Below are 25,821 nucleotides of genomic sequence, written 5' to 3'. Positions count from 1 at the left end.
GGAATTGACGGGTCTGGTTTTGTCTTGAATTTCTAGTGCCCTTCTTAATGTCCTTATCTTTTCTAACCGTACATTATTTCCTCCGTCTACCTTATCAACACTGGCCCCGAGCAACATCGCCATATTGAGTTGGATGGGAAATCCTTCCCTTCCGCATACAAAACACCAGTCCTGTGACTTATTCTATTGTCCGTATGAGAGAAATACAGATGTTCGAGTCTGTCTTACTTTCTTCTCATTTCACTTCCTCTCAGCCATTTTTCTTTACTCCGTGTCCCATGACCAGGCTCTGTGCTGTTTGATGTTCTGAGTCCCGTTTTGCACTTTCATTTGTCTCAAGATCCTGTCTCGGGCTCTGCTATACCTATACATCTCATCCAGGAGACTTTGGCACTTGAAGCAAAGCCTGTGTATTCCTTGCTCTCATGGTTAGAAGCCAAGGACAGGCTAGGGACTGAAGTACGAAGGTCTGTCTTGAGACTCGATATGCGTGTATCTAGCATCGTGCCAGGCCAGGTCTGCATTACATTTCTCGTTCATATCTTCAGGTAATTTTTGGCATTGTAGACGGTGTAAGATAATCCACTTTTTGTTCATCAGCTCTCTCTGCGTTGCTAGTTATAGGAAGAGGTATTAGAGCGAACTTTGCACATGGTTGATCGCTTGAGTGTATTAAAATATCATCTAGTCCCCGACGTTGTTAAACAACCTCTAATCCAAACAAGCCACTAAAACAGAACCAGTAAAACACCAGTGCCCAAGCCCCACGCTAATGATATCATACAAATGTCCGACACCGAAAGAGATGATTTTATGTACAAGTTTAAGGCGAGAGAAAAATCGCTTTGCCATGTGTAAATAATTTTCGGTCGGGCGTTTTTTCGCCTCACCAATTCCATGTTCGACTTGAAGCTGTGAAAACTGGAGGCTTCCATTGCAAACGTGCAGGGTCAATTTTGCGCGACCCTTTAATTTTCTCTTTTTCAAGACGCTTATTGTGTTGTTCGACGACTTGGTCCGTGAGGACGATAACCCAGTTTCCTTTCTGTACAAACAGTTAGTTATCTGCTTTGAGCATACGGGGTGAGGGATAGGGTCTGGTAACATACGTGGTACCTAAGCATATTGAACACGACTAGCGTCTCATGCACATCCTTCTCGGTCATGGATGTTAACACAGCAAGCTCGTTCTCACTCATGGACTCTCGGCCCGGCTCTATGAGTAACTCTACGAGTGTTTCTCGCCAGTATTGCCGGTAACTTAGCAGACCCAGGTCACTGAGGGGCTTTTCTGGAGAGCCAAGCTTTCCTTCTCGCTTGCTGAGCTCATAACTGAAGGAAATAAGCAGTCGCCCGTAGCCTAGACGCTGGTATTGTGGTAAAGTCAAGATACAAGCGAGGTTATAACCTTCTGCGGAATCTTTTTCTTTGGAAAAATAGCCCACCAGATGGCAACCGGTCTCATCTCGAGTGGCCATGCAGTAGAATAGGAAAGGGTCGACGTCGTAGTAGAGTGTTTTATGGTCAAGGAAGAGCTTGCTAAGAAGACAAAGGTTGCGGCACCAGGTACGCTGGCGTCGACCGTCCACTTCAAAGAATGATATATGATCATCACGATAGATCTCGTTCCCAGGGGGGTGCACTAGGGTACATTTCGCACGGTGGCGCTCAAAAGCGCGTTTGTTGTCGAAATAACTCAAGCAAAATTCATCAATGTAGATCATGTCGACATCTGAGAAGGAGGCAGGATAAGGAGAGAAGTACCACGGCTCAATGTCAAACTTGCCCATTTGTAGACGATTCAAGTTACGCACACGGTGAATTTCCGTGGGATTTTGTGTCATACTCCCGCTTGTACGCAATCGTTCGATTTCCTCTTCGCGCGACATTTTACCTTGTTCATGCTCCTCCTTGGTATCTGTGAAACTGACGCCGATCATATCAACATCTTCCAATTCGGGCTTAGGGGTCACGTCTGCAGAAATGGCTTCCGAGTCTAAGACTGACAAATTGGCAGGCGTCTCGTCACGGTTTTCTTTCCCGCCTGCCTTAGATGGACGCTGTGCCTTGCCAACATTGGTATTTTTGCCCGTCAAAAGATCAGGGGTTGCCGAAACCTCGCGGCTTCCGGCTCTTGCACGCTTCTGAGCATTCTTGCTTGGTGCTTTGTTACCAGGGCCTGCTTTCTTCTTCTCTGGTTTTTCAGGCTGCGGCCACTCAACCTCGTGAGATAAATCAATCCTTGCGGAATCAATCCACTCTACAATTGTGTCAGCAGGATCTTGCAATATAAACACTGACACTAGACTTACCGTCGAGACGCTTATTGAAATCGACGTAATGGACGCTAAAGTCCGATTAGCACTCTTGTGTAGGCACATTCCATGTCTATTTGTGACATACTAAAAGCTTGGACCATCTTTGCGCTGTCTGATAGACAAGATTTCGGCTTTTCTCAATTCTCCATCCTACCAAGCTATGTCAGTTTATAGTTTGATGTATGATATCAATCACGTGATCATATAAAATTGAAGGGATTGAATAGCAACTAACCTTCTGAACCATAGCCTTAACACCGATTCTATCGTTCTGATTAGTGGATGCGACCGATAAAATAGACATCAAGGACACTATGAATAATTTCTCAGGGTATATTCAGCGACATACCGAATGGTATTGAGGGTGGCAAACCCCTTCTCAACGGGGTCCGGCGTCGCGGTTGCCTCCCCATGGGAATCTCTGACACCCATCGTGCCAGGGGAGTGATACTCGATCGGTCTAGCGGGTTTCTATAGATGGAGATACAATAGTGGAGGGAATACGCGATGCAGACGGAGGGAGACGATACTGGAGGGGATGGAGGATTGTCCGTTGCGATGCTCGGAAGAGACCGCCTTTGAGGCTGTTTGCCTGAGGTTCCCAATCTGTGGTCATCTAATCATCCGTTTTTAGTAGCCCTTACAACCCGATATTGACAGTGACAGTCAGTTATACTGTGGTTCTTTTTCTGGTTGAGCATGCAAATGATGCTTCTACATTTCATTCAGTTTGTGTTGAGTATCCCCTTAAAATAAAATAGGCTTGAGCCAACAATAGAGCCACCGCATAAAGAGACAGAATGAGAAAACTTCCAGTTAAATCCGATAGACACGCCATGTATGAAGACTTGCAGCAAATGTGGAAGAAGGCATAATTGGATTACATTTTGGAGTACAAAATTCAAGCACTAACCTCACAGCTTTGGCATCAATGCCATCCGTTAACCATCCCCCCGGTCCCTGCAACGAGTTCACCAAGCTCCTCTTTTCGGGTCCGGTATACTTCTTGAGCTTCACGTTCTCTTCTCATGACAAAGGCCACGTCGTCCCGCAGCTTCTCTAGCCTCGTAGAAATGGCTGCCTCCTCAGAAATCTGCAGGTTACGGAATGCATCTAGCTCATCCTTTGACTTCTCCAAGGCAGCGCTGGCTTCAAGTATCTTAGTCCGTAGCATCTTCGCCCGGTTTTGATACCCACCGTAATGTAGCGCAAGTTTCTTCTCAAGTTTGTTTCCTCTCTCGGCTGTGGCAAGCAGAGAGGCTTGCACATTATCAAAAACACTAATCATGCGTTGCTCTTGTTGGTACTCGTCCTCTTCGTCGTCGGCATAATTGGAAAGACCTGGAAGAGTCTTCGAGTGTGTAGTTGTCCACTGTGCATCGAAGTCCTCTGTCCACTCCGGTTTCTTTTCATCGGAAGTGGCTTCAGTGACAATAGCCCTGCGAGCTGCTTCCATCAACGTGTCGTCAAATCGTTCCACCTTCCGTGCTTTGCCCTCTACCTTAGCACCGGGTACGGGGAATTTTCTAGCATCGTGGGCAATGAGCAAAGCAGCCTCCTTGGAGATCATACCGACAATCGGATCCGTCACTTGCGACGCACGTCCGACCAGCGCATCTATATCTAGAACGCTCGGACGGGGCAGTGATCGCTGATAGACTTGTGATTGACGCTTTAATTCAGCCTGTGCTTCCTTTTCTCGCGCCTCTCTTTCCCTCCTGTCACGCTCCGCCATATCCTCTTCCCTATATTCCTCACTAACAGTTGGCTCTGCAGACTCTGAAGGAAGTTCTTCCAGTTCCCATTCAGTTTCTTTTGGTTTTGGCAGCGCGGAAAGCTTGCTGCGAATGCTTTGACGCATAAAATTCTCGTGCATCCTGATCTCCTTCGGAGTGCTCCCAACAAGTTGGCCGCCTTCCATCTGATTCAGGGAGAAATGGTCACGGGGGGTCCGTAGAGGAGTCGCCCCCGGACCAACACCTCCACGCATAGGTGTCGCACCGACACCACCATTGGCCTGTCGGAAAGGCGTGGCCATAGGGTTCGGGGTGACAATCTCCTGGCGCCGCGGTGCAATACCATCAAAGCCGGTAGAAGATCCTCCCTCGTGCAAAGGTGTGTTCTCTCCTCCCAGCAATGACGATTGGGTTTCAGTAAGGGCTCTGATGTTCTTAATCTCATTGGCGATATGATCTTCCTCCGGCGCAGCGCGAGGAGTCCTGATCGGTGTTCCGCCAACGATTGCCGAATAATTTCCAAGCAATCCTCTTGTCATTTCTTCATCTCCAGCCATTTTGCTAGCCTTATCACCTGCCATACCCATCTTGATGATATCCTCCATTTCACTTTCGCTAACCTGGGGGCTTGGTAGGACAAGAGCTCTTCTTTTGCTACTCTGCTCCGCCTCGCGGATCTTCTGCATTTGCCCAGCTCTTGCTGCTGCTGCAGAAGCTGCAGAATTGCCGTTCTTATCATTTTTCCTCTTCTTGCGCTCCGCCTCCTCGTCTTGGTCTCCTTTGCGCTTGTTGGCAAGCTGTTGCTTACGGGGGTCGAACATTTCGCGCTGTCTCTCATTCCTCGCTTCTTCCTCCATAGTATCGTAGAAACCAGGGGCTGCCGGCTTTTCGAACGGGATATCGGCATTGTAATCCATCTCACCCTTCTTTCGAGTAACAACCTTGATGTTGATACCAGCATTTTTGAGTTCACGACGCTTCTGAAGCACAGCAAGTCTCCGAGATTCTTCCAGCTGTCGTTCCCTAGCTTTTCTCTTTGCTTTCTTTCCTTGTGTATTCGCCAAACGAGCTCGAGCTTCACTCAGCATCTCCTTTTCGTCTTCGTCAAGGTCAATTGTATCCGGGCGAGCGGGCTTCGATTCAGGGTCGGGATCTAATTCGCCAGGCCTAGTTCAAGTTAGCGAAAAGAAATTCATAGCATAAGTACAGATTAGCATACCGTAACCGTCTCACATCGTCCGCACTTGGCGCAGCGGTCTCCCCACCCTCAGGACCTCCTAGACCAAACTCGTCGTTTTCACGAGCTTCCGCCTCATCCAACAATTTCTGGTAGCGCTCGAGACATTGAGTGGCCGTACGTCCAACAATCGGTGCAATCGTACGCCACTGAGTGGGCATCAACTTGGCCAAATGCAGTAGCTTCTCATCCTCCTCCCTCGACCACTCGACCTTCCGGATGCCGGGATCCAGCCATTCCACCCATCGAGCCTTGCATTGCTTAGGTGTTTTTCTGGCTAGCAGTGAAGATACTCGCGCCCACTGGTTGAGACCATACTTGGACACCTGTAAGATGCCATCTATTAGTGACCGTCCGATCACACCACAAGCTTCTTTATATTCATCTAGCGCGCATGTTAACTTACCGCCGCCCGAAGCACCTCATCTTCGATATTCGTCCTAAATACATGTAAGCCTTTGATCAATAGGAATATTGCAAGTCGCAATAGCTCTTACCAGACACCTCCTTTGACCACCGGCATGGTTGTTAAGATTCAGCAGCCGTCTTCAGACCAATCGAATTATAGTATCGTATGCGAGATTCTAAATAGAGACTTGAACGGAGCCCCCAGGGCTAGTGGCTAGAGAAGTCAGTGCAGATGATAACCCGACGCGGGCGAAAAGCACGTCGCTGAGAAGTTCAGTCTTCAACTTGCCCGCGATAGCCGCGAAGAGCTTTAGCGCGGCAGACGCACTAGCATGTAATGTAACTAATCGTCCCGCGATACGGTATTAGGTAAGCGGGTCCAGATTTTTGGCCGCAAATAATTCAGATTATCTACTAGCGCTAAAGGAAAAAGGAAAAGACTTCCCACTTTACAATTCGATATTGCAATCTAGTTGGCAAGGTCTACAAAATGTCTCCTTCCACAGATGCTCCCAGGCAATTCAGCCAACCTTCTCGTAAGGGTAAAAAGGCGTGGCGAAAGAATGTGGATGTGACGGAGGTCCAAGAAGGTCTCCGGTTGTTGAAAGATGAGGAGATCAAAGGGTAAATATGACCATACTGTCTTTCTCTCGATGCTTCAAAAGCTGATTTAATATTACAGCGGTGTCCTGGCAGAGAAGCCTTCTGAAGAGCTGTTCACCTTCGATACCACTGGTTCAACAGAAATTCGCAAAGCATTCGAGAAAAAGCACAAGCCGCTGAAATCGGAAGAAATTATTGCCCAGCGGTCGGTCATCCCAGCGGTAGACACTCGCAAACGTAACAACTCGAAGGTGACAGATGGCGTTCTCGAACCGAAAACTAAGAAACACAAGAGCGACTGGGTTACCCGCAAGGATTGGCTGCGCTTAAAACAAGTCGCTAAAGAAGGCAAACCCATCAAAAAGGACGTAGGAGGTGACTTCTATGATCCCTGGGCTGATGCTGAAGATCCAACGCCTGTGGAGGATCCGCAATTTGATTTCTTGGAGAAACCGAAGCCGAAGGTTGCACCTGTAACGCTAAAGGAAGCCCCGATTTCACTTGCCGCAAATGGAAAAGCGATTCCTGCTGTCCGCACGCCGAACGCTGGCACAAGTTATAATCCAACCTTTGAGGACTGGGATGGTCTTCTACAGGAACAAGGAGCCAAGGAGGTAGAGGCAGAGAAAAAGCGCCTGGAGGAGGAGCGTAAAGAAGAAGAAAGACAGCGTATGATTGCCGAGGCCAAGGATGACGATGGTGAGGTGAGGTCGGACGATGAAAGTGCCTGGGAAGGTTTCGAGAGCGAGTACGAGACTCCGGATTGGCTGAAGAAGAAACGTCCAGAGAGAAAGACGAAAGCACAAAGAAACAAGATTAAGCGACGTAAGGAGGCTGAGAGGCAAGCAAAATGGGAGGCACAGATGAAGAAGAAGGAAGAGCAGGTTGAGCAGGCAAGAGCTATTGCTGAGAAAATGAAGCAGCAAGAGCTTGAACGCGCTGGGTCTTCCGAATCTGAGGGAGAAGGTGATGATACAGTTTTGCGGCGAAAGCCTTTGGGTGGAAGGACATAGTATGTTTCCCCAGTCCTACCTATACCTTATTCATTTACTGACCTCACACCAGTGCCCCCGAGCAAAAACTGGAGGTTGTTCTACCAGATGAGCTGCAGGACTCACTGCGCTTGCTTAAGCCAGAGGGAAATCTGCTCGACGACCGATTCCGGACGTTAATCGTTCAAGGAAAGTTAGAATCTCGAAAGCCTGTTTCACAACCCAAGAAGGCAAAGAGAAAGCTGACGGAGAAATGGGGTCACAAGGATTTCAAGGTTCCAGGCCTGTAAATAGATTCCCTTTTCGTTTCCATATTGATTTCTTTTCACATAGACTTCTATTGTATAATGAGGCGTTGCTAGATATAAAAAGTTATTTTGCTTTCCAATACCCCGCATCGGGCATTAAAAGGGTGCTTATAGATTGTATAAACTAAAGCTTTTGTGCGGTTACTACAATATAGTCTATACCCCATATATTCCACGTTATAAGGGAGTAAATCAATGCCGATAAGCTCAGTACATGTAAGGAAGTTATGGCCAGCTATAAAAAAAAAAAAAAACAAAAAAAAAAGAGGACCGGAAGTGTTCGAGACTCGTGAGTGGGCCATCCGAAAATTTAACTTTAGCGCAATTGATCGGATTTATCGTCGATTCTGGAAAGCTGCTCCTCCGCATCAAATATCTTTCTTGTCTCCTCGCATCGCGTATCCAGAACCAGAGCACAATGCAATAAGATCCATCTGACCATTGGAATGGACGTGAAAACCCTTTCCAGCAATTGGAAGAAACTCCAGGAGACGCTGAAAAAGAATCCCGTCTCCAGCTCTACAAAACGCAAGACATCGGAGCGGGAAGGCCAAAATGGTGTGGTAAAGAAGCGAAAAACGGAGACAGTCGAAGGGAAAACCAAACTTGAACAATCTCGTGTACCGAAAAGGAGGAAGAGAATGACTGACAGCGCTGTTGATGGAGACAAGGATGGCGTTCAGGAAACCGCCGTGAAAACTATCTCCCGGAAGAATTCTACTGCCTCGATTGCGCCGCGACCCGAAATGAAGATTGCGAAGGTCAATGAGGGCCGGTCACCGACGTTAGTATCTCTGCTGTCTCTCTGCCATATGTTTTGGTTCAAACCTTTGCTAATCCGGTGCTAGTGCGGAACTAGGTAAATATGTTGCGATGGACTGCGAGATGGTGGGAGTCGGCCCTAACCCCGACAACGACTCGGCTCTTGCACGTGTCAGTATTGTCAACTTCAACGGCGAACAAGTATATGACTCTTTTGTACGACCGAAAGAAATGGTCACGGATTGGCGAACACATGTGAGCGGCATATTACCGAAGCATATGATGGAAGCCCGGTCCCTTGAACAAGTTCAAAAAGATGTTGCAGAGATCATGGATGGGCGAACACTCGTTGGGCATGCCTTGCGGAACGATCTGGATGCACTTCTTCTAAGCCATCCCAAGCGCGACATTAGAGACACTAGCAAGCACCCACCATATCGAAAGATTGCCGGAGGTGGTTCTCCCCGCTTGAAAATGTTGGCTTCAGAATTTCTAGGTCTGGATATTCAGAGCGGCGCTCATTCTAGTGTGGAGGATGCTAAGGCTACAATGCTTTTATATCGGCGAGATAAGGATGAATTCGAGAAGGAACACCTGAAGAAATGGCCGGTACGGGTAGTGGTTGAGAAGGAGAATGGAGATGACCAGAAGAAGAAGAAAAAGAAGAAGAAGAAGACGCGCAAGAGGTGATTAAGTTAAATACAAGCTTGTCTAATATACCCAAATTCTATGGCGTTTGATATCATCCAATCCGACTACTTTGATCATAGATTCCCTGGTTGCATACTGTATCTCGAGCAAGCATATAGAATTGGAACGCTTTTAATACAGATAATTGGTCCTTGACGTTTATCGACGTATTTTGTCTGAGGTTGAGATCTGAGAGACTATAATGCTCATTTATACTGTCGATCCGTCGATGCTCTGGGGTCGGAAATTTCCGCTCCCAACGGCATTTTAAATCACTTTACGCGGAGAACGCGACGCGTGCGCCAGTTTATTCCCATCCATCATCATCCAGCTCATAGAGCAACATCCTAGATTATTAACAAACCAGCTAACTTCCTTGCATTCGGCTCAATTACTTCTTGTTTGCACTAGTCAATTGAAATTAAGATCCAAACGCAACATGTTCGCTATCCAACCTCAGCAACAGTCCTCAGGATCAGAAGACGCGAATTTGCCGAAGAACGTTACCCCCAATATTCTTCCTTGTCGAATTCATTATGATGGTCCCGTTGGACCCCTGGGACGCTACTGGAAGTCTGAATCTGATGAAAATGGTCAGCGCGCCAATTAGCCTTCGGGTTCCAAAATACTGATTGACGCAGATACAAACCTACAAACTGCCTACTTCCGCGGCCGTAAGTTGCGAGGCCGACGTGTTGCGATTCCAGAAGGTTACGAAGGTGAGTAACTATATATGCCTGTTGTAAACCCTACAGACTAACAATCCAACTCAGGGATTATTGCGCTCCCAACAGAGCGTGTGATGCCATCGACCCAACGCAACGCAAACTCTACGATCAGCGAGGAAACGGAACAGGAAGAGCCAGTCAAGATCCTGGAAAAACAAGCTACTTTCAATGAATATGTGGTGTGGGGTCACGAGCTGACCCCTGCGGCGGACGACTCCTTCGTCAAGGGAGTTGAAGAGTGGCTGAAACTGGCTGAAGTGGTGAGTCAAACCATTCTTCCCCCCTTTCTCTTTTCAATTTTGTGCTTTTGTATGTTCGAGGACTGATCACGAGTAGATGCATTGCCAGCCTAGTGACGAAAAGAAATCTTCATGAACTCGGCCCTGGCTTATCTGTGGACATCCTACGCGACGAAACCATTTTGGTATATAGACACTTCCCTGTTAAACACGACTCGGGTCTTTACAGGATACACCTCCTTAGGGAAATTGCAGCGGCGCCTGACAAGATACGGCCGCACATTGACATCCTCATATCACCATGGTGATCTATGGTGAATGGTGCTTGACGCATGAGCATCTATCAATGGTGAAACAACCGCGATCCTGCTTATGACCGCCATGAGGATTTCAATCCGGCTAAAGATATATGCCTCCATCCAATTTCTACGTATAGAAGCACTTATTGGCGGCTCGGTTCCTTGCTTTGCTTGCTCTAGCGTGCGCAGCATCATTTTATTATGACGTGCTGTCCGGGAGCTACATACAGTGTACAGAGAGACTATACTACTTTAGCATATAGACATATCATATACCTATACTTTCCAAGATCGAAGCTTGCATTACCCGGTTGAATCATTGACTATTCGCCCTTCTGGTGAAGAGCTATATACTGTAAGGGATATAGCCAGGGCCCTATATTCCACAAGACCAAAAGACCACATAAATCTGAATCTACGATTCAGATGCTCTAAGTTGCACCTATATAGCTTCCCACCGTTACATAGATCGATCACAGTATTGATAACACCTTGATAAGTATTGACCGCCCAACTATTCTGCCGGGCACGTATTAAAGATACGGGGTAAATTTAAGCAAGATCAACCTTCAACTTTTTGATACCCCACACAATCATGCAAGCCGGCAACGACACGAAAGTGGCACCCGAAGCACTGATCTCGAAGTTTGAGATCAGCAGGTTGCTCAGGCAAGGTTCGGACTCCCTGAATTATTACAAGTGGCCCTTCACCCAACCCGCTATCGTCAATACCTTAGTAACTAAGAAAGCTATACTTAGATCAAAGTGGCCGCCGCATCGCTCTCCTGGGAACAATCGAAGGAAAACAAGGCATTCTCATAGCCGAGCGAGCCGCCTTCGCTACCGAATCCCTCGAGGTATTGAAAGCGTTCCACTCAGCAATTACCCGCGTAAACAACCTGGGTGATAATGACATCTACCGCTGGTACCTGGCATCGTCAGGTGTGGACAGTGAGGGCCACCAATCTGCCGACCTCAAACTGAACCTCATCTGGCCGTGCACCGAGCAGCATATCAAGAAGTACTCCGATCAGGTTCTGCGCATGGTGACCGAAACACCTGAGATTTACCGGGACTATATCCGGCCGTATATGAGTGCCAAGCGGGAGGAGGGCCGGTTGAAATGGGTATTTAACATCCTTGAGGGCCGAACGGAACAGGAAGATGTTATTCTTCGGGACCAGGGTCACGGTCCCGAGGATGGGTTCCTGATGCTTCCTGATCTTAACTGGGATCGGAAAACGATAGGCTCGTTGCATCTGCTGGCTCTTGTGCAACGGAGGGATATCTGGAGCTTACGAGATTTGAAGAAGAAACATATCCCTTGGTTGAAGTATTTGCGTCAACGGTTGCTAGAGGGTACAGTGAATATGTATCCGGATTTGGATCAAGATCAGCTCAAGCTTTATGTGCACTGTAAGTGGTATCATGTAGGTATGCTGAGGGGGCAATAACTGACAGTCATCAGACCAACCGACATATTATCACTTCCACGTTCACATTGTTAATGTCATGCTGGAAGCTGGCGCTACGCAGGCTACGGGCAAAGCTTTTGGGTTGGAGAACCTTATTTCTCAGTTGGAGACCATCTCTGGCGACGAGGAAGCGAGTATGGCCGATGTCAGCTTGTCGTATTTCCTTGGAGAAGCCAGTGAGCTGTGGACCGATATTTATGAGCCGTTGAAACGGGGAGTGAAGCCATTGCAGAACTAGAACTGTGTTTAGCTATAGACAGGAAGGCCATAGACATGGTTATGAATGACATGAACTTATGACAAACATATTCCCATGAAATCATCTGCATGAATTCTCTGCGAAATAAATATATTAACATGAATCTAAATGGCAGGCCCCTATAATCAATATATTGACAGGGCCAAACTACCGTAAACCTTTAAGGCCGTCACATGTCATGTCATTGACTGGAAGGCGGAAACCCCGATTTAATTAGAATATAAATAAACTTAACTGCGACCCCGCAGATCAACTCCAACCCCTCACTGACAACATTTTACCAACTCCGTCTCTCCACTTTGACCTCAGAACCTACCATTTCGTACCATTTCACATCAAAAACCCCGTGTTATTATATTCAAGGAAAGAGCCAATAAGCAAGATGACAGACCATGTAGATGTCCCAGAAGCCAACAAGGCCTTCGTGCCCCTCGGTATATAATACCCCACTCCAAGCCAGCAGAAGAAGGCAAGAAGACACCAACTGACCTAATGGACACAGAAAACAACCCAGAAGTGATGTCGCACTTAGTCCACCAGCTCGGTCTCCCACCGACCCTAGGCTTCACAGACGTATACTCAATTGACGAGCCAGACCTCCTAGCCTTCGTTCCCCGTCCCTCGCACGCCCTCCTCCTCGTCTTCCCCGTCTCCAAAACCTACGAATCATCCCGCGTATCCGAAGATAGCAAACTCACCGACTATACTGGCTCGGGGCCCTCGGAACCGGTCATGTGGTTTAAACAGACGATCCGGAACGCCTGCGGTTTGATCGGATTGCTGCACGCTGTGTCCAATGGAGAGGCTCGGAAACAGGTTCTCCCTGGATCAGATTTGGATGGTCTTCTGCGGGATGCAGAGCCCCTTTGTCCTATTGACAGAGCGAATCTGTTGTATGAGAGCAAGGCACTGGAGAGTGCTCATGCTGATGCAGCGAAGTTGGGCGATACTACGGCCCCCCAGGCAGAGGATTCCGTTGACTTGCACTTTGTGGCATTTGTGAAGGGAGTTGATGGAAGGTTGTGGGAGCTAGACGGGAGGAGGAAGGGCCCGTTGGAAAGGGGGAAGTTGGATGAGAATGAAGATGCATTGAGCGAGAAGGCTCTTAACTTGGGAGTTAGGAGGTTCTTGAAGACTGAGGCTCAGGGTGGTAACCCGGACTTGAGGTTCAGTTTGGTCAGCTTGGGGCCTGTTTTTGATTAAGGGGCATGCTAATGTATCTTTTCGTTTGTGTATACATATTCGAATAGGTGTTTGGGAGTTTACATATGCTGGGTTTGCCCAGACTAGAGTGGCTCAGGTGAAGCCAATGGCCAGGTATCTACGGTGGATGTAGTATCAACGTATATAACGATAGAAATCATTCACGACTCTATGATTATCCTATGTATAACAGAGATGCCAAGAAAGGGACTTTGGTATCTAAACATACATCATAAACCAATTCAGATCAACTCAAGCTCGTATCTTTATCATGAACCCACCATTCCTCCGAGTTGAACTTCAGAGCTTCATCTCCACATGCCCACCATCCGGCAGTCAAATTGCGTGCGAATACCTCTAAGGCGGAATAAGTTGTGCGATCTTCCGACTTAGGAGAAGGAGAAGCATCGTCAAAGAAAACTTTCTCAAAAATCTCCTTTAAGTTCGGCTTCCGGGAATGCACATCTGGAACAGCAGCGATGAACCTCCTAGTGACGACACCGCCACCACTTTTCTCCGATGAAACAGCCGGCAGTTGGGGACTGTTCATCCTTCCTATGACCAGAACTTCATAAGGTTTCCGCCAGAGACCATCTATCGGTGTGATAGGATCCCCGTTTGCCGTGGCTTTGATCCAAATCCATTCCTCGCAGACGGAAAGACCTGCGCCTTGGATAGCATCATAGGCTGTTCTCCGCGCTTTTGCAGAGTTGGTAATCCATATGGCTGCTATAGAGCTTTGGGTCTGTGGCTCGGGAGGCTTTGGGGTCGATATACGATCATCAGAAGTGCCGCAACGGAAGGTGCAATGACTGTCTTGTAAGTGCACCCTGAGGATATCTCGAATACACTGCGTCAGTAGATCACCCTCGAGGTAGTGCTGTGTATGGTAATGTCCGCTGCGTCGAACAGATCTATTCACCCATGGCGGATCAAGGAGGATTAGATCGAATTTCCGGTCTCGAGAGAGACCTGGTATAGGGTCTATGAATCTGTTGGGCTTCGTGGCAGACTGTGATATAGGTAGTTTGCAAAGTAAGAAGCTCGATAGTGGTGGTATATAGTACGTATGGTTATAGTGTTGCGCGCAGTTGGTCTCAGTTGAGTTGCCGTGCCTTCCCAATACGCAACCAGCTCTCACAGTTGCATGGTCAGAGGACGTATTTCTGACGACAAGATTGCAAAGACCCGACATGGAGTCGAACAAATTCAACCCAGGCGAGAGGACCAAAGGCGGATTGACCAGGTCTGGGTTCTGAGGCACGCCCCGTAGCTTGGTCGACTTTCCAGGAACGGTTGAATCCGTGTAGTCCTCGACTGGGAACCGGCAGTCATCATTCCCACTGGACTCTAGACCTTTTCGGCTTCTTTTTCCTAGAGACACATTTCCTTCGCGGCAATGAGCAGTACAATTCCGTCCAGAGTCAGGTGCTAAGGTCCTTCTTTCAAAACACCACTCATCACCCCCAAGACTCAGCCGAATTTCATGCAGCGCCTCTCTCACCAAAGGCGCAATAGCATCGTGGATTTCTCGCTCCGAAACAGGAATCCTTTGTAGGACTTTTGCCCTCGCGGCATCCGTTTTAGGCTCTGTAGATCCAGGGTAAGGGACTTTTAGGGGTGTTGAAGATAAGACATGCCTTAGACAGACCTGTGTGCTCGAGATTAGCTCTGAAGAGTCTGATGGTGACTCCTGTTGGACTGGTGAAAAATCCTGAGCGAGAGCAATAGACGTGGGAATGTCAAGAAGAAAGACTGTGTTCTGAGAGTTTTGATAGAGAATTGAGGATCGAGTCATTGTTGATTGCTTGTGGCTTCGCAATGCCACTGTTCTTGAGGAATATCGAAGAAGTAGCGATGGGGATGGGGATTTGCACGGATCGTCCCCGGAAAACGCCTGACAGGCAATTCTCCAACCCTTAATATATATATGTTCCCCAAGGCTAAGATAGAAGGCTAAACGCGTATTAAACTACAACCATGGGAAATAAAATATGATCATGTTGTCTATTTTAGATAATATGGATTCCTAACGAGATACAGACAGCGCTGGTCAAACATTCACAAAAGCTTCATATCGAGACTATCAAGGAAATTCGTCACGTCACCAGCAGTCTAAACCCACTGCAAGATTGAGACCACAAGAAATACAGGACTTTGAGTGATAGAAAACCAACAACAGAAACAACAAGAACAACGACAACTCTCCTTGTATCCAACACAACTCAGGTTGAAGAAACACGGCTTGAAACTCGGTGGTTCGCACCACTTGATGCTATATTGACAAATGTGACACCACCATGCTCTTTAAAGATGAGATAAGAACGAGAATAAAAATGGAAATAAAAACCAACAACACTTTTCCCTCTGTCGTCTCTCCTTTCCCCCTCTTCCAAGACGATCCAGCGTCAGTCTAGGTGAGATAAGGGTCATTTCATACATATAACCATACTACTCCGTATCCGGAAAAGTAGCAAAAAGTGGAATGAAAAAAATGTTAACTTTATACATAAAGTTGAAACAAAGTTGGATTAAAAGGTCATATGCGAACCTCAGCGCTAATAAAAGATGATGTTAGCTTCTGTACGAGGCAGCCGCTGCTCACATATAGAATAGGAACCACTTACACGTCCACGTCGTCCCCCAGTGGACTGTCCTTGGGCAGGTTGCTGGAAATTAAATTGAGGAGGATACTGATACATCTGAGCCGTGTTCATAACAGGGCTAAACTGCTGGGGGCCAAATCCGGACTGATTAAGCATGGAGCCGGGAGGGCTCATCTGCGTAGCTCCAGACAAGGGGGTAGCCTGAGCCTGCATGCCTCGAAGGCTGTCCACTGAGGGAGATCCGCCCGGATATCCAAAATTAGCGTTACCCAGGTTCGGATAAATTCCACCAGGTGAGACGCCGCGAGATTGCGCAGCCAAATAAGCCTGGTATTGCGCCTGTTGAAGTGGCAACAAAGGATCTTGACCGAAGCCAGAGCCGTTCATTCCTGACGCACCATTCAACGAATTGATAGTACCTGCCGAGCCCAGACCATTCACCCCACTGATAGCATAAGGGTCAAAAGACGCAACACTCGACTGCTGATCGGCCCGGGCATTCTCTAAGTTTTGAGAAAGCATAGCGGGAACGAACTGCCCATTGTACTGCCTGTCCACGGATGACTGAGAAGGATAATTCGAAGGTGCAGGCCGAGAGGCGGGACGCTGCTGTTGTTTCTCTGAGTTATCCCGTCCATGATGGTTATCCCGGGCACCGCCACGAGATGAAAGGCCGACCTCATCCATCAGTCGCTTATAGCCTTGGCTTGGTGTGGCCTTTAGCTTGGTGAGAACTTTCGACACGTTCTTCACAACCTCTGCACGCATGGATTCATCGAAAAATGGCGTGGTCAGAACCTTGAAAATCAAGGTTGCCCCTGATGTTTGATCGCTCAGTATCTTCTCTAAGACTTCATCACCAGGGCTGAAGAAAAGTGCCTTCAACACTATTTCACGGGCATCGGGCTCGTTGCGTTGGTTAATAACCTTTAGAACCGTTAAATAGGCAACTTTATGGGTGCAGAGATGCACCAAATGCGGCACAAGTCTTGGGGCAAGCACAGTTCGCCGGCGAGGGAAAGTGCAGGTGTCGAGGAACCATGTGAGCAAAAGCGCACCGTTAGCATTTGTCGCGAGCTGCACGCTGTGAAGAGAGATTGCGGCCGCAAGCATGCGCTGCTGATCCTTGGTGGCGTGGTGACTTTCAAGGCAGGCTCTCATCGCGCGAGCTCCGAACCGTCCTTGGGCGACCTCCCACATACGGCTCAGCATAGTCTCAAAAATGAAGTCATTGAACGAGGCGCCAAAGCGAAGACAACATTGTAAAACGTAGTTTCCGTACTGATCAAGGAAAAGTGGGACGGTGTAGGGGCGGAGTGCATCCACAATCATCTTCTTCTGATCTGGACTCTGAGCGACGTCAATGATTTTCTGCGCAGCCCAGGTACCATTCTTATGAACACCAATCTCAGCGAGGTGTGGTGCGATTTGAACAAGCATTTGCTCTTTGATCGGTTCAGAGCAGAACTCAAAAAGCTTTTGCACTACGGTGTTGCCCAGGTAGTCAGAGGAAAGCTCTGCAATCTCCGGTAGCATCGAGATCGCAGTCTCTTCGATTTCCTGGACCGAGCATGCACCGTTATCAATTCTCTTGCGAATATCGCGAAGGCGCGGAGCATCAAACATCCTGGTCTGACTAGGCTCAGGGATGGGAGGGATCTCGTCTTCAAATGCCTGATAAGCGATGGCCTGCTGGATACTTGCAGTTATATTAAGCATGTCTTCGTCACTAGCACCAAATTCCTTGACAATCTGCACCATCTCTGGCTGGAGCTCAGGAAGGGGAGGTATCTGCGGAACAGCAGTCACGGAATCAGAGCTTTCCACACCATCAGCGGCGGTCGACCTAGCGTTGGGATCAGGGGTGGGAGAAGACTGGATGCCGTTAACCCCAGGAGTCCCGGACGCAGAGGTGCCAGGAACTTTGGCATATCCAATTCGGACTGGGCCTGCGCCAGGGAAAATCTCCGTGCCATTGAGGATCGATTTGGCCTGAACAGCGCTTTCCACACGCTCAAAATTGACGAACCCACAGTTCTTGTGCGTCAGCACCCGGGTGGATTCGATTTTGCCGTATCTGCTAAAGATGGCTGCCAAAGAAGTGATTGTAGTAGAAACCGGAATGCTGCCAATCCATAAGGCACGAGTCGGGCCATCCTGGTTATTCTCATCAACCAAATCACCTTGTCGCATGCCCAGATTAGGCGCGCCACTTCCGCCCAGATGCATCATCTGCACAGCCTCCGACAATTCATCATACTCTCCACTCTCCGCAATATTCAAATCTGCGGCGCTAAAACTGTTCTCGAGGCGCGAAGGAGTGGCTAGATAGTTGCGAATCGAGGACCGCTGAGGAGGGGCCTCGAGAATTCCAGCAGTCCTGGCCCGCGGCCGGTTGACAGAAGCGTGGTTAGCAAATGCCTGGACAGCCAAATTGTGTTGATGGATCTGAGCCTGGGTAGCAGCCAGTTGGGCAGCAGTTGCTGCGGCTGAAGGTGTAACAGTACCTGAAGGAACCTGCGAGTAACGGCTCTCGTACTCAAGGTCTTCATCGTCTGCGTACTTTTCCTTAGCGTTTACAGAATATGACCGAAACCTATTGTTGTTTTTCATCATAGCTAATTCCGCCAGCAGCGGTGGCAGAGTAGACGCTTGCTGCTGTTGATGTTGCTGTTGTTGCTGCTGTTGAATGAGCATATCCACCGAGGGTCGCACAAGACTGGCTCGTGCTTGCTGCGGGGTTTCAGCTAGACCCAGGTAGTCCAGGGTCTTGACATCGGTGTCCGTGAGTCCATCTCTCGAAAAGGACGAATGGCTAGGAGAAGTGGGCCCCTCAGAGGATCGGATACTCGTGAGGGTGGTCGCCCGGTCGCGCCCCGTAGCCCAACTAGTAGAGAACAAGGATGGTCCAAATGGGCTAGACGGCCCGAGGAAGTTTGCCCTCTGTGGCATCGAACCAGCTCGGAGACGCGACAGAGAACCTGTGCCCCTAGCAGGAGCAACAGGAGCAGCAGTTGCACCTGTATCTATACCAGAAACTCCAGAGGGGCGAAAGGGGCTAGTCGACGGCGTGGGCCGAGAAGTTTGAGACATAAAAGATTGTTGAAGGCTTGCCTCATTCAGCGCACCGACGGGTGAAAATCTTGATGGCACAGTGCCGGCTCTAGCTCTCCGTGCAGGGCTATTGATTGAACCACTTGAAGTGGGCACTAGGTCAGGGAAACCCTCTTGGCTCGGGGACTCGGGGATGTTTTCGCGAAGCGGGGTAGAATGGCCACTGGTAGGGGGACCCCAGATACTTGGGGAGACGCCTTCCTCCGCCTGGATCTCTCGTGCTCTAGTAAAGCGAAAGGAGCGAGTCAATGGCACTATTCCAAGAAAGCGATATCAACAGGGGTATGCTACCAACCTTTTCGAGTATAGGCGAGCTCCAAGGTCATGGGAAGGGGATCCAGCCCCTAGCCTCGCATTTCCGATTGACCCTGCGGCGCCATTTAAGCCGCTTGGTCCAAAAGGTGACTTGACAGCGGCGGCAGCGGACAAATCGCTCGGAGAGCTGCGTCCCGTAGATGTCCCAGACATCGGTTGAGTGGTGGGAATATAGTTGAGGTTCATATGGCCCTCAGGTCGTGAAACAGGTAGCATTATAGATTATTTCCCTCCGCCTTTGGAAAAGGCAGGCACCAGATTCCCAGATTATAAATTTCCTATGGAGCAATAGATGATGTTGAAGGATGAAATCCGGTTCAGTCGGAGACGTTCCCGAAAAGAACCATGTGTTGATCGTACAATTCTTCGACAGCTAAAAAATACCTTGTGGAGTATAAGCACCAATTGACACCACCGCAGATGTTCATGAACTCACTGCTTGATCCGAGGGAATTCCAGTTAACCAGCGCTCAGTGTGTTGGACCGGTGTGTGAAAGGTGTTCGTAGCGGGGTCAACCGGAGGGCTTGGTCAAAATAATACGTAAGCTGGAACAGAGGCAATTAACACCCAGAAAGCGGAAAGAGGCAATATCAATTCTGCGCAGAAATCTGTCCGTTATGCATCGATGCCGACCTCTGGTAGATGATGATAATCTTGGCTAGTGTTCAGATCCAACTGCCACGATCCACCTAACAATAAGATCTCCAGAGTAATAATTATCGCTAGGCGACCAAGGCCCACCCGAAAAGACCACAAGGGACACAAGCAAGACGTCTCGAATAGATGATCGGGAGAGGGCGAAGGTGGAAGGAAGCAACGGTTCGCAGGTTTGCGGATCGAAAGGACCAAATTGATTTGAACGGGTGGCTGGAAAATAAACTGCGCGGTTTCCGACCAGATGCGTTAAAAAAGATATAGTGACAGTAAAGAAAAGGACCGAAGAGTGCAAAACAAATAGAATAAAAGTGAATAATATTCTAATTGAAAGAGGAGAGGAAATGAAGAAATATTATTTTTGGTTTGGGGGGAGGTTGGAAAGAAAAGAAAACGATATCGTAAGAAAAAATGGTGAGGATGGAAAATAAAGAAGACACAGGCAAGTCGTGGTAAACGTAAGGTACGGTCTCGAAGAGCTGATGGGAAGGGGAAAAGAGTTGGAAAGAGACTTCGACAGTGCGAAAGGGAAGGCGGTTGGTTCTTTTGCCGGATCCCCGGGGCAAGGAAATGTCATATTACTGTTACTATGGTTGGTCACCGGTTTACCGCTAGGAAGATAGTATTCAAAGGGAGCCGGCATTACTACTACTAGATTGATAGAATGTCATTCATACTTTGCTTATAGTAGATTCTTTCTCTTCTAACATCGGATTGCTATTTTTATCTGAGAGACTTGCTTTCAAATGGGATATATCGATGCTTTATCGTCAAGCATCTATCCTTGTAATTCTCTTCGTTAGGTAGGCGCACGAGTCAACATCCCCAACGGCTCCATCGGTCCCATCCATAGATCTTGCCGAACCAAAATCTGGAAGAGGACAAAATAACGCATTCGTTGCGGTCTGTCATCTCTCTTCCCCTTTCCTTCTTGTCTTGTCTTTTTTTTTTGTCGTTTTTCATTATTTTTTAGTTTTCTTCCCCCCTTTTTTTTGGTCTCATCTTTATCTTCCTTTAGGGGTGTCGTCTTAAACCAACTATCTATGCCTTGGGACAGAGGACCTGTGACTCTCAAAGTACATCCATGGCTGCCATAATACCTTCTCCACTCCTCGGAAATGTTTCAGACATGAACATTTGTCTGGTCATGTGGCATCTGAGCTCCAAAACATTGCATTCACCGGGCAATGGGTAACTATAGGAACAAATTTAAATTTCTCATCAGCTTAAACGATGACATCCATTCGTTGCCCTCATGATTGGGGTTTCTCATGATGCCATGGTGGACATATGTACATATACTAGCCATATAATTCGAACCCAACGATAGGGTTCATAGGATGAGCCCTTGAGAATTTTCAACCTTGGGAGGGCTGAGTAAAGTGTGAGCTAGTTTGTATTAGTCCCATCTGATTGACAGCCCTGAAACATGCTAAACCCCGCGTTCCACTGATCCATCTCCTGTTTGGCAATGGAGTCTTGCTTGCTGACATGATGCAGATGTTACGGGTGCTGTAAGTACAGGTGACAAGACCCATTGATTGGCGTCCTGTGGCAAGGTACAGTGTGTGAGAAGGGGAGTGGTTAGTGTTCAGTGGGTTTCTTGGAAGCTAATAGTTGATCTTTCACATCCCTGATACACGCCCACACACTTATGCTTTGTGACAAGTCCTCTCCCCTCCCTCCCCTCATCGTCACCAACTCACAAATGAGTGCATACCACAGTACTCCGTGTGAAACCGAACAATAGAAGCCAATTGCATATAGCTATAGTAGAATAACAATGAGTGTAAGCCGCCCCAGGATAGGCGGCCGTTGTTGAGGAACAATTAAAGCGCGCAGGAAATCAAAGTATATTGAGGTACATAATAAGTTTTACGTAGAATGGGAATTCCTACCAGCGCCTTTGGAAAGCACTAGATGAAGAGCAGAATGAAAGTAGAATGAACCAAAGGAAGGGAGATGTGGAGAAAGGGGTTACAAAAAAGGAATGACAAGACTGAGATTCGAACTCATGCACCCGGACGGATTGCATAACTATGTCTGCTTAGCGATTAGCTGTGCTTGCCCCCAAGCTTCTTTCAACACCGATCCAGGGCTTATCAGCGAGATCCTACATAAGATATATTCTCACATTGTGCCAACCCACCCATGAACCATTAAGTATCTCACTAAGGCGGACCCGGTGTCTCTGAAGCAGATCTTTAGCCACACTGTACGTCGGCCCCCAACCGCTTATCATGGCAGAGCAGCCCACTGAGTTTACTCTTCTTCACCTTTAGTTACTTCACGCGCCTTTCTCCCGTTTTTCTTTTTGGCGTTTACGGCGCCCGTCATAACTCCGCAAACCCAACCAAGCCTCTGACATTCATGATAACAAGCTCTGCGGATTCTTTTTAATCAAGCGGAACTGAACGCCACGCCGGACTCTGTCACCTCTGTTTTCTTCGGACGGATTTCTGTGACCAGTCTTGAAACAAACCATTGTCGCGTCCGCTAGATTCCCAAATTACACAGAAAATGGCGGATGATAACGTCGGCCAATCTTCCGCAGAAGAGGAGATGCCAGTGGTGTCCCTCATTGAGGGACGATCAAAGCGAAGCACAGCAGGACGCCACATGTCTGCCCTTCTCAATGCCGAAGCCGATGATGACCTCGCTCTTCTATTTGAGGAAGTCGATGATGATAACGAGTTCTCCGTCAATGCAGAGGAGGAAGGGGGCGAGGAGGACGATATGGGCCTAGACTCATCTTCGGACGAGGAGGACCAAGGGCCCAATGCTCGGTCTGATGATTACGAAGGGGAAACGCAACTACAAAAGGAAGAGAAGGCAGAAAAGAAAAAGCGAAGGGCCCAGCAAGATCTTCGATTTAAAATAACAAGCAAAAAAGTTAAGATAGATCCCACCGCCGTGTCCGCAGTACCCGCCCCCCCTCGACCAAAGAAGAAGTCGGAGCGTATTTCATGGATTCCTACGCCCGAGGAGGGACCCACACGATCATCCTCACGTCGCCAAACGATGCAGAACAAGGAGCTTACGCATGCACGACTTAAGGACAGTGAGGAGAAGCGCATTCGACTCATCGCGACTATGGAGGAAGCGGCGAAAAGAAAGGCGCACTTGAAGCCCAAGGAGATGACACAGGCCGAGCGCCTTGCCGAAGCTGAAAGGGTTGAAAGACAGAATAGCAAGAGCCTCAATCGATGGGAGGAGATGGAAAGGAGAAAAGCGGACGAAAGAAAAGCCAAAATCGAGGCCCTTCAAAACCGTCGTCTCGAAGGTCCTGTTATGTCTTACTGGAGTGGTGTAGCTACCTGGGTTGATGGTCGCTTGACGCGCCTCGGCAAAGTCGACATTACACCGAAGCTTGAAAAGGAGGATAATACGCGTAAGAAAAGTAAGAAGTCGGACAAGGAGGAGAAGACTACGACAGAACAAAAGCCTGCAGATATCTCTGCTACCAGTCCTGCCACGACACAGCCCCTACCCCCAACCATTTCTGAAAGTGCTGCAGGACCAGCCACATCTGGTGGGGAGAATATGTCGAAAGAAACACAAGACTCTACACTAACCGAGAAAACGGACCCTCTCCCCGTGCAGGGGAGTGACGCGAAACCCGAAAGTACAACTGTTACTGCCACGGGCGACTCTACAGTCTCGACTCCTTCGCTTGCTCGATCTCCCAAACCCGTGTCCGATGACGCGCAAACCATCGAACCAACGGCAGATGAAGGGTCACAAATGGAGGGAACGGGACTGCCAAAGAAGACACCTGAGGGCAAAGCTATAGAAAATGAGCCAGAAAGCGAACAAGCGCCAGAAAGCCGCGTCGAGTCGAAGCCTGAAGAAGCTGCAAAAGATCCAGTTCCAGGTACAGAAGATTTACAGATGTTAGATGAAGTCCCGACCCCGAAACTTGAGGCACAGGAGCAGGAGCAGGAGCAGAAGAATCAAGATCCGACACCCCCAGAAGGGAATGGCATCGATATACCGAAGGAACCAGCTGCCGAATCCACAACGACTCAACCAGCGCCTGACACAGTTACAGCCCCTCAGGCTGTCTCACCCCCCTCTACTGTTGCTGCTGCCCCGGATGCACCCACTGCGCCTGTACCACCCAATCAAGAAGGAGAGGTGACTGCAGCGATTCAGCAGGAACAGGTGGCTCCGGAGGTACAACTGGTTCAGCCAGCTGCTATAGCCGGGGAGGTGCCACAGCCCCAAATCCCACAGCATCCGCCAGTCATCGAACACGCTGGGAGGACTCTCACAGTGCTGGAGAACTTTGATGACAAGACTGCCCAGAGCCGCGAGTTCAGCATCTATTTCAATGCAAAGAAGCCACCAAGGCTTGCCAGTATGTAGCGGGCCCGTTTTCTATCCATCTTATTTCCAAAGTTTGCTTACATCCTGAATAGAGATCTCTTCGTCACTCTGCGTCATTACATCCCTTCCGTCGCGCTACCGGGACCCCGAAACGGCTCTTCCTTTTGCGAATGCATACGCATACAATGAAATCCGGAATACCGTCACTCAGAAGTATGCCTGGAGCACTATGCTCGGATGCTACGTGGGCCCCGCCGGGGTTGCTGCACGGGGTGTCCCCGAGCGCTTTCTAGATCCGAAGGCTCCGCCGCCGGAAAAAGTGAGTGAGAAGAAGGACAGCAGTGGTGATGGTGAGCCTGCCGATGGCAACAAGGATAAAGCAGGTGAGACAACAAAAGCTTCTGAGTGTGCTACCAACGCGTCTACTCCAGCAGCTACTACACCTACACCTGCACCTGCACCTGCACCTACAGCAGCAACGGAAACTGGAGCGGGCGATCCTATGGAAGTTGATAAATGATAAACAAGCAACAGGAACCCAGGAGGCTGTGTTGCTTAGATACTTGTATTATATTGTGATACCCAGGATAAAATAACGAATTTCTACTACAGTCCCTTTGTCTAAGTACATACGCCGTTCGGTAAGTTTATAGCGACGGCCTGCTTTGCTCGACCAGGGCAGTTCCCTACACTGTTTAACAAGCCTGCCCAGTCTACTCCGTACATGCAATTAAAAGAAGTGGTCAAAGCACCAACAAACGACAAGGCTGAGATTTGACCTCAGGCCCCCGAAGGGATCGCATAACTATCTTGTAAGGGAGTAGCACGAGATTATTTTGAGAGGTCAATCCGCCTTCGTCTTTTGCCATCGTCGATTGCCTCTCCTTCGTTTTACTTTTCACTGTTTTGGTAAATCTATGCTTCTTGTACCTACCCCTCCATCATCTGATATACACTTGTCTATGTGCTGACTAGTCATATTCCAAAGCTTAGCCTCTACTATCTAGTACTGTATGCCCTCTAGCCATAATCCTTGCTACTAACATGATTTTCTAACCCGTGCGGTTGGTTTCTTTGCTTAGATGTCGCTGGGGTAATATCTAAGTCATTTCACTTTGTGGGTTTCGGACACCAGAAACTGCCTTTCTACTTGAGAATACTTTAATACTAATCTTCGCTCATTCGTCGAGAGATGGTTGTGGCTATTATTAAAAGATAAAGTTTGAGATAAAAAGAAAACGTAAAGGAAGAGCTTGTCCTTGCAGTCCAGAATCACAACCATCTAGTCTCAACGAAACTTCGCAGCGTGTCAAATCTGCTAATGCACGTTCATTGATGACGAGATATTCACGCCAGCCAAGTATCACTCGTGATCTGTTGAGTGGCTTTGGATATCCAGACAGAAGTGAGCTGTCAAGACTACCGAGTAAGCTATCCTCGTTTACATATAAGACACTTACTCGCGCCCAGGGAAAAAAAAAAAAAAAAAAGGCGCATGGGTTTAACCTTGTGATTGCTCATCTGTTCCAAAGTGGTTATAGTAGG

General features: G+C 48.3%; 9 protein-coding genes across 9 annotated transcripts; 5 read left to right on the top strand and 4 right to left on the bottom strand.

Moving 5' to 3' along the window:
- Positions 1-886: 886 nt before the first annotated feature.
- Positions 887-5,814, bottom strand: BDV38DRAFT_273371 (uncharacterized protein; the record flags this gene model as incomplete). The annotated part of the gene is made up of 10 exons (XM_032057666.1): positions 887-1,045; positions 1,110-2,260; positions 2,313-2,347; positions 2,404-2,468; positions 2,554-2,581; positions 2,668-2,789; positions 3,265-5,221; positions 5,274-5,617; positions 5,698-5,731; positions 5,789-5,814. The coding sequence occupies 10 exons, from the start codon at positions 5,812-5,814 to the stop codon at positions 887-889; spliced, it is 3,921 nt and encodes a 1,306-aa protein (XP_031910720.1).
- A 375-nt stretch (positions 5,815-6,189) lies between these two features.
- BDV38DRAFT_273370 (uncharacterized protein) lies at positions 6,190-9,054 on the top strand (the record flags this gene model as incomplete). Its single annotated transcript, XM_032057665.1, has 6 exons — positions 6,190-6,323; positions 6,382-7,314; positions 7,368-7,580; positions 7,923-8,000; positions 8,120-8,386; positions 8,451-9,054. 6 exons carry the CDS (start codon positions 6,190-6,192, stop codon positions 9,052-9,054), a joined length of 2,229 nt encoding a protein of 742 aa, XP_031910719.1.
- A 439-nt stretch (positions 9,055-9,493) lies between these two features.
- Positions 9,494-10,157, top strand: BDV38DRAFT_285604 (ribonuclease H2 subunit C; the record flags this gene model as incomplete). Its single annotated transcript, XM_032060518.1, has 4 exons — positions 9,494-9,647; positions 9,696-9,773; positions 9,828-10,042; positions 10,119-10,157. 4 exons carry the CDS (start codon positions 9,494-9,496, stop codon positions 10,155-10,157), a joined length of 486 nt encoding a protein of 161 aa, XP_031910718.1.
- Positions 10,067-10,550, bottom strand: BDV38DRAFT_254408 (uncharacterized protein). The gene has a single exon (XM_032055323.1). The coding sequence runs from the start codon at positions 10,513-10,515 to the stop codon at positions 10,318-10,320; it is 198 nt and encodes a 65-aa protein (XP_031910717.1). The 5' UTR covers positions 10,516-10,550; the 3' UTR covers positions 10,067-10,317.
- A 251-nt stretch (positions 10,551-10,801) lies between these two features.
- BDV38DRAFT_254406 (putative mRNA decapping hydrolase) lies at positions 10,802-12,054 on the top strand. The gene is made up of 3 exons (XM_032055322.1): positions 10,802-10,994; positions 11,080-11,736; positions 11,789-12,054. The coding sequence occupies exons 1-3, from the start codon at positions 10,916-10,918 to the stop codon at positions 12,031-12,033; spliced, it is 981 nt and encodes a 326-aa protein (XP_031910716.1). The 5' UTR covers positions 10,802-10,915; the 3' UTR covers positions 12,034-12,054.
- Positions 12,055-12,283: 229 nt separating this feature from the next.
- On the top strand, positions 12,284-13,381 carry BDV38DRAFT_156375 (ubiquitin carboxyl-terminal hydrolase). Its single transcript, XM_032051718.1, has 2 exons — positions 12,284-12,488; positions 12,557-13,381. Exons 1-2 carry the CDS (start codon positions 12,437-12,439, stop codon positions 13,255-13,257), a joined length of 753 nt encoding a protein of 250 aa, XP_031910715.1. The 5' UTR covers positions 12,284-12,436; the 3' UTR covers positions 13,258-13,381.
- A 123-nt stretch (positions 13,382-13,504) lies between these two features.
- Positions 13,505-15,055, bottom strand: BDV38DRAFT_285601 (MT-A70 family; the record flags this gene model as incomplete). Its single annotated transcript, XM_032060517.1, has 1 exon — positions 13,505-15,055. One exon carries the CDS (start codon positions 15,053-15,055, stop codon positions 13,505-13,507), a length of 1,551 nt encoding a protein of 516 aa, XP_031910714.1.
- A 95-nt stretch (positions 15,056-15,150) lies between these two features.
- On the bottom strand, positions 15,151-19,676 carry BDV38DRAFT_254402 (putative RNA binding protein Jsn1). Its single transcript, XM_032055321.1, has one exon. It carries the CDS (start codon positions 18,954-18,956, stop codon positions 15,816-15,818), a length of 3,141 nt encoding a protein of 1,046 aa, XP_031910713.1. The 5' UTR covers positions 18,957-19,676; the 3' UTR covers positions 15,151-15,815.
- A 2,448-nt stretch (positions 19,677-22,124) lies between these two features.
- Positions 22,125-24,850, top strand: BDV38DRAFT_156352 (putative signal transducer). The gene is made up of 2 exons (XM_032051717.1): positions 22,125-24,307; positions 24,369-24,850. Exons 1-2 carry the CDS (start codon positions 22,468-22,470, stop codon positions 24,794-24,796), a joined length of 2,268 nt encoding a protein of 755 aa, XP_031910712.1. The 5' UTR covers positions 22,125-22,467; the 3' UTR covers positions 24,797-24,850.
- Positions 24,851-25,821: the final 971 nt, after the last annotated feature.

Source organism: Aspergillus pseudotamarii (genome assembly GCF_009193445.1).
Source record: "Aspergillus pseudotamarii strain CBS 117625 unplaced genomic scaffold BDV38scaffold_51, whole genome shotgun sequence".
In the NCBI taxonomy this organism is placed as follows: Eukaryota; Fungi; Ascomycota; class Eurotiomycetes; order Eurotiales; family Aspergillaceae; genus Aspergillus; species Aspergillus pseudotamarii.
This window is presented reverse-complemented; position numbering and strand designations above follow the sequence as displayed.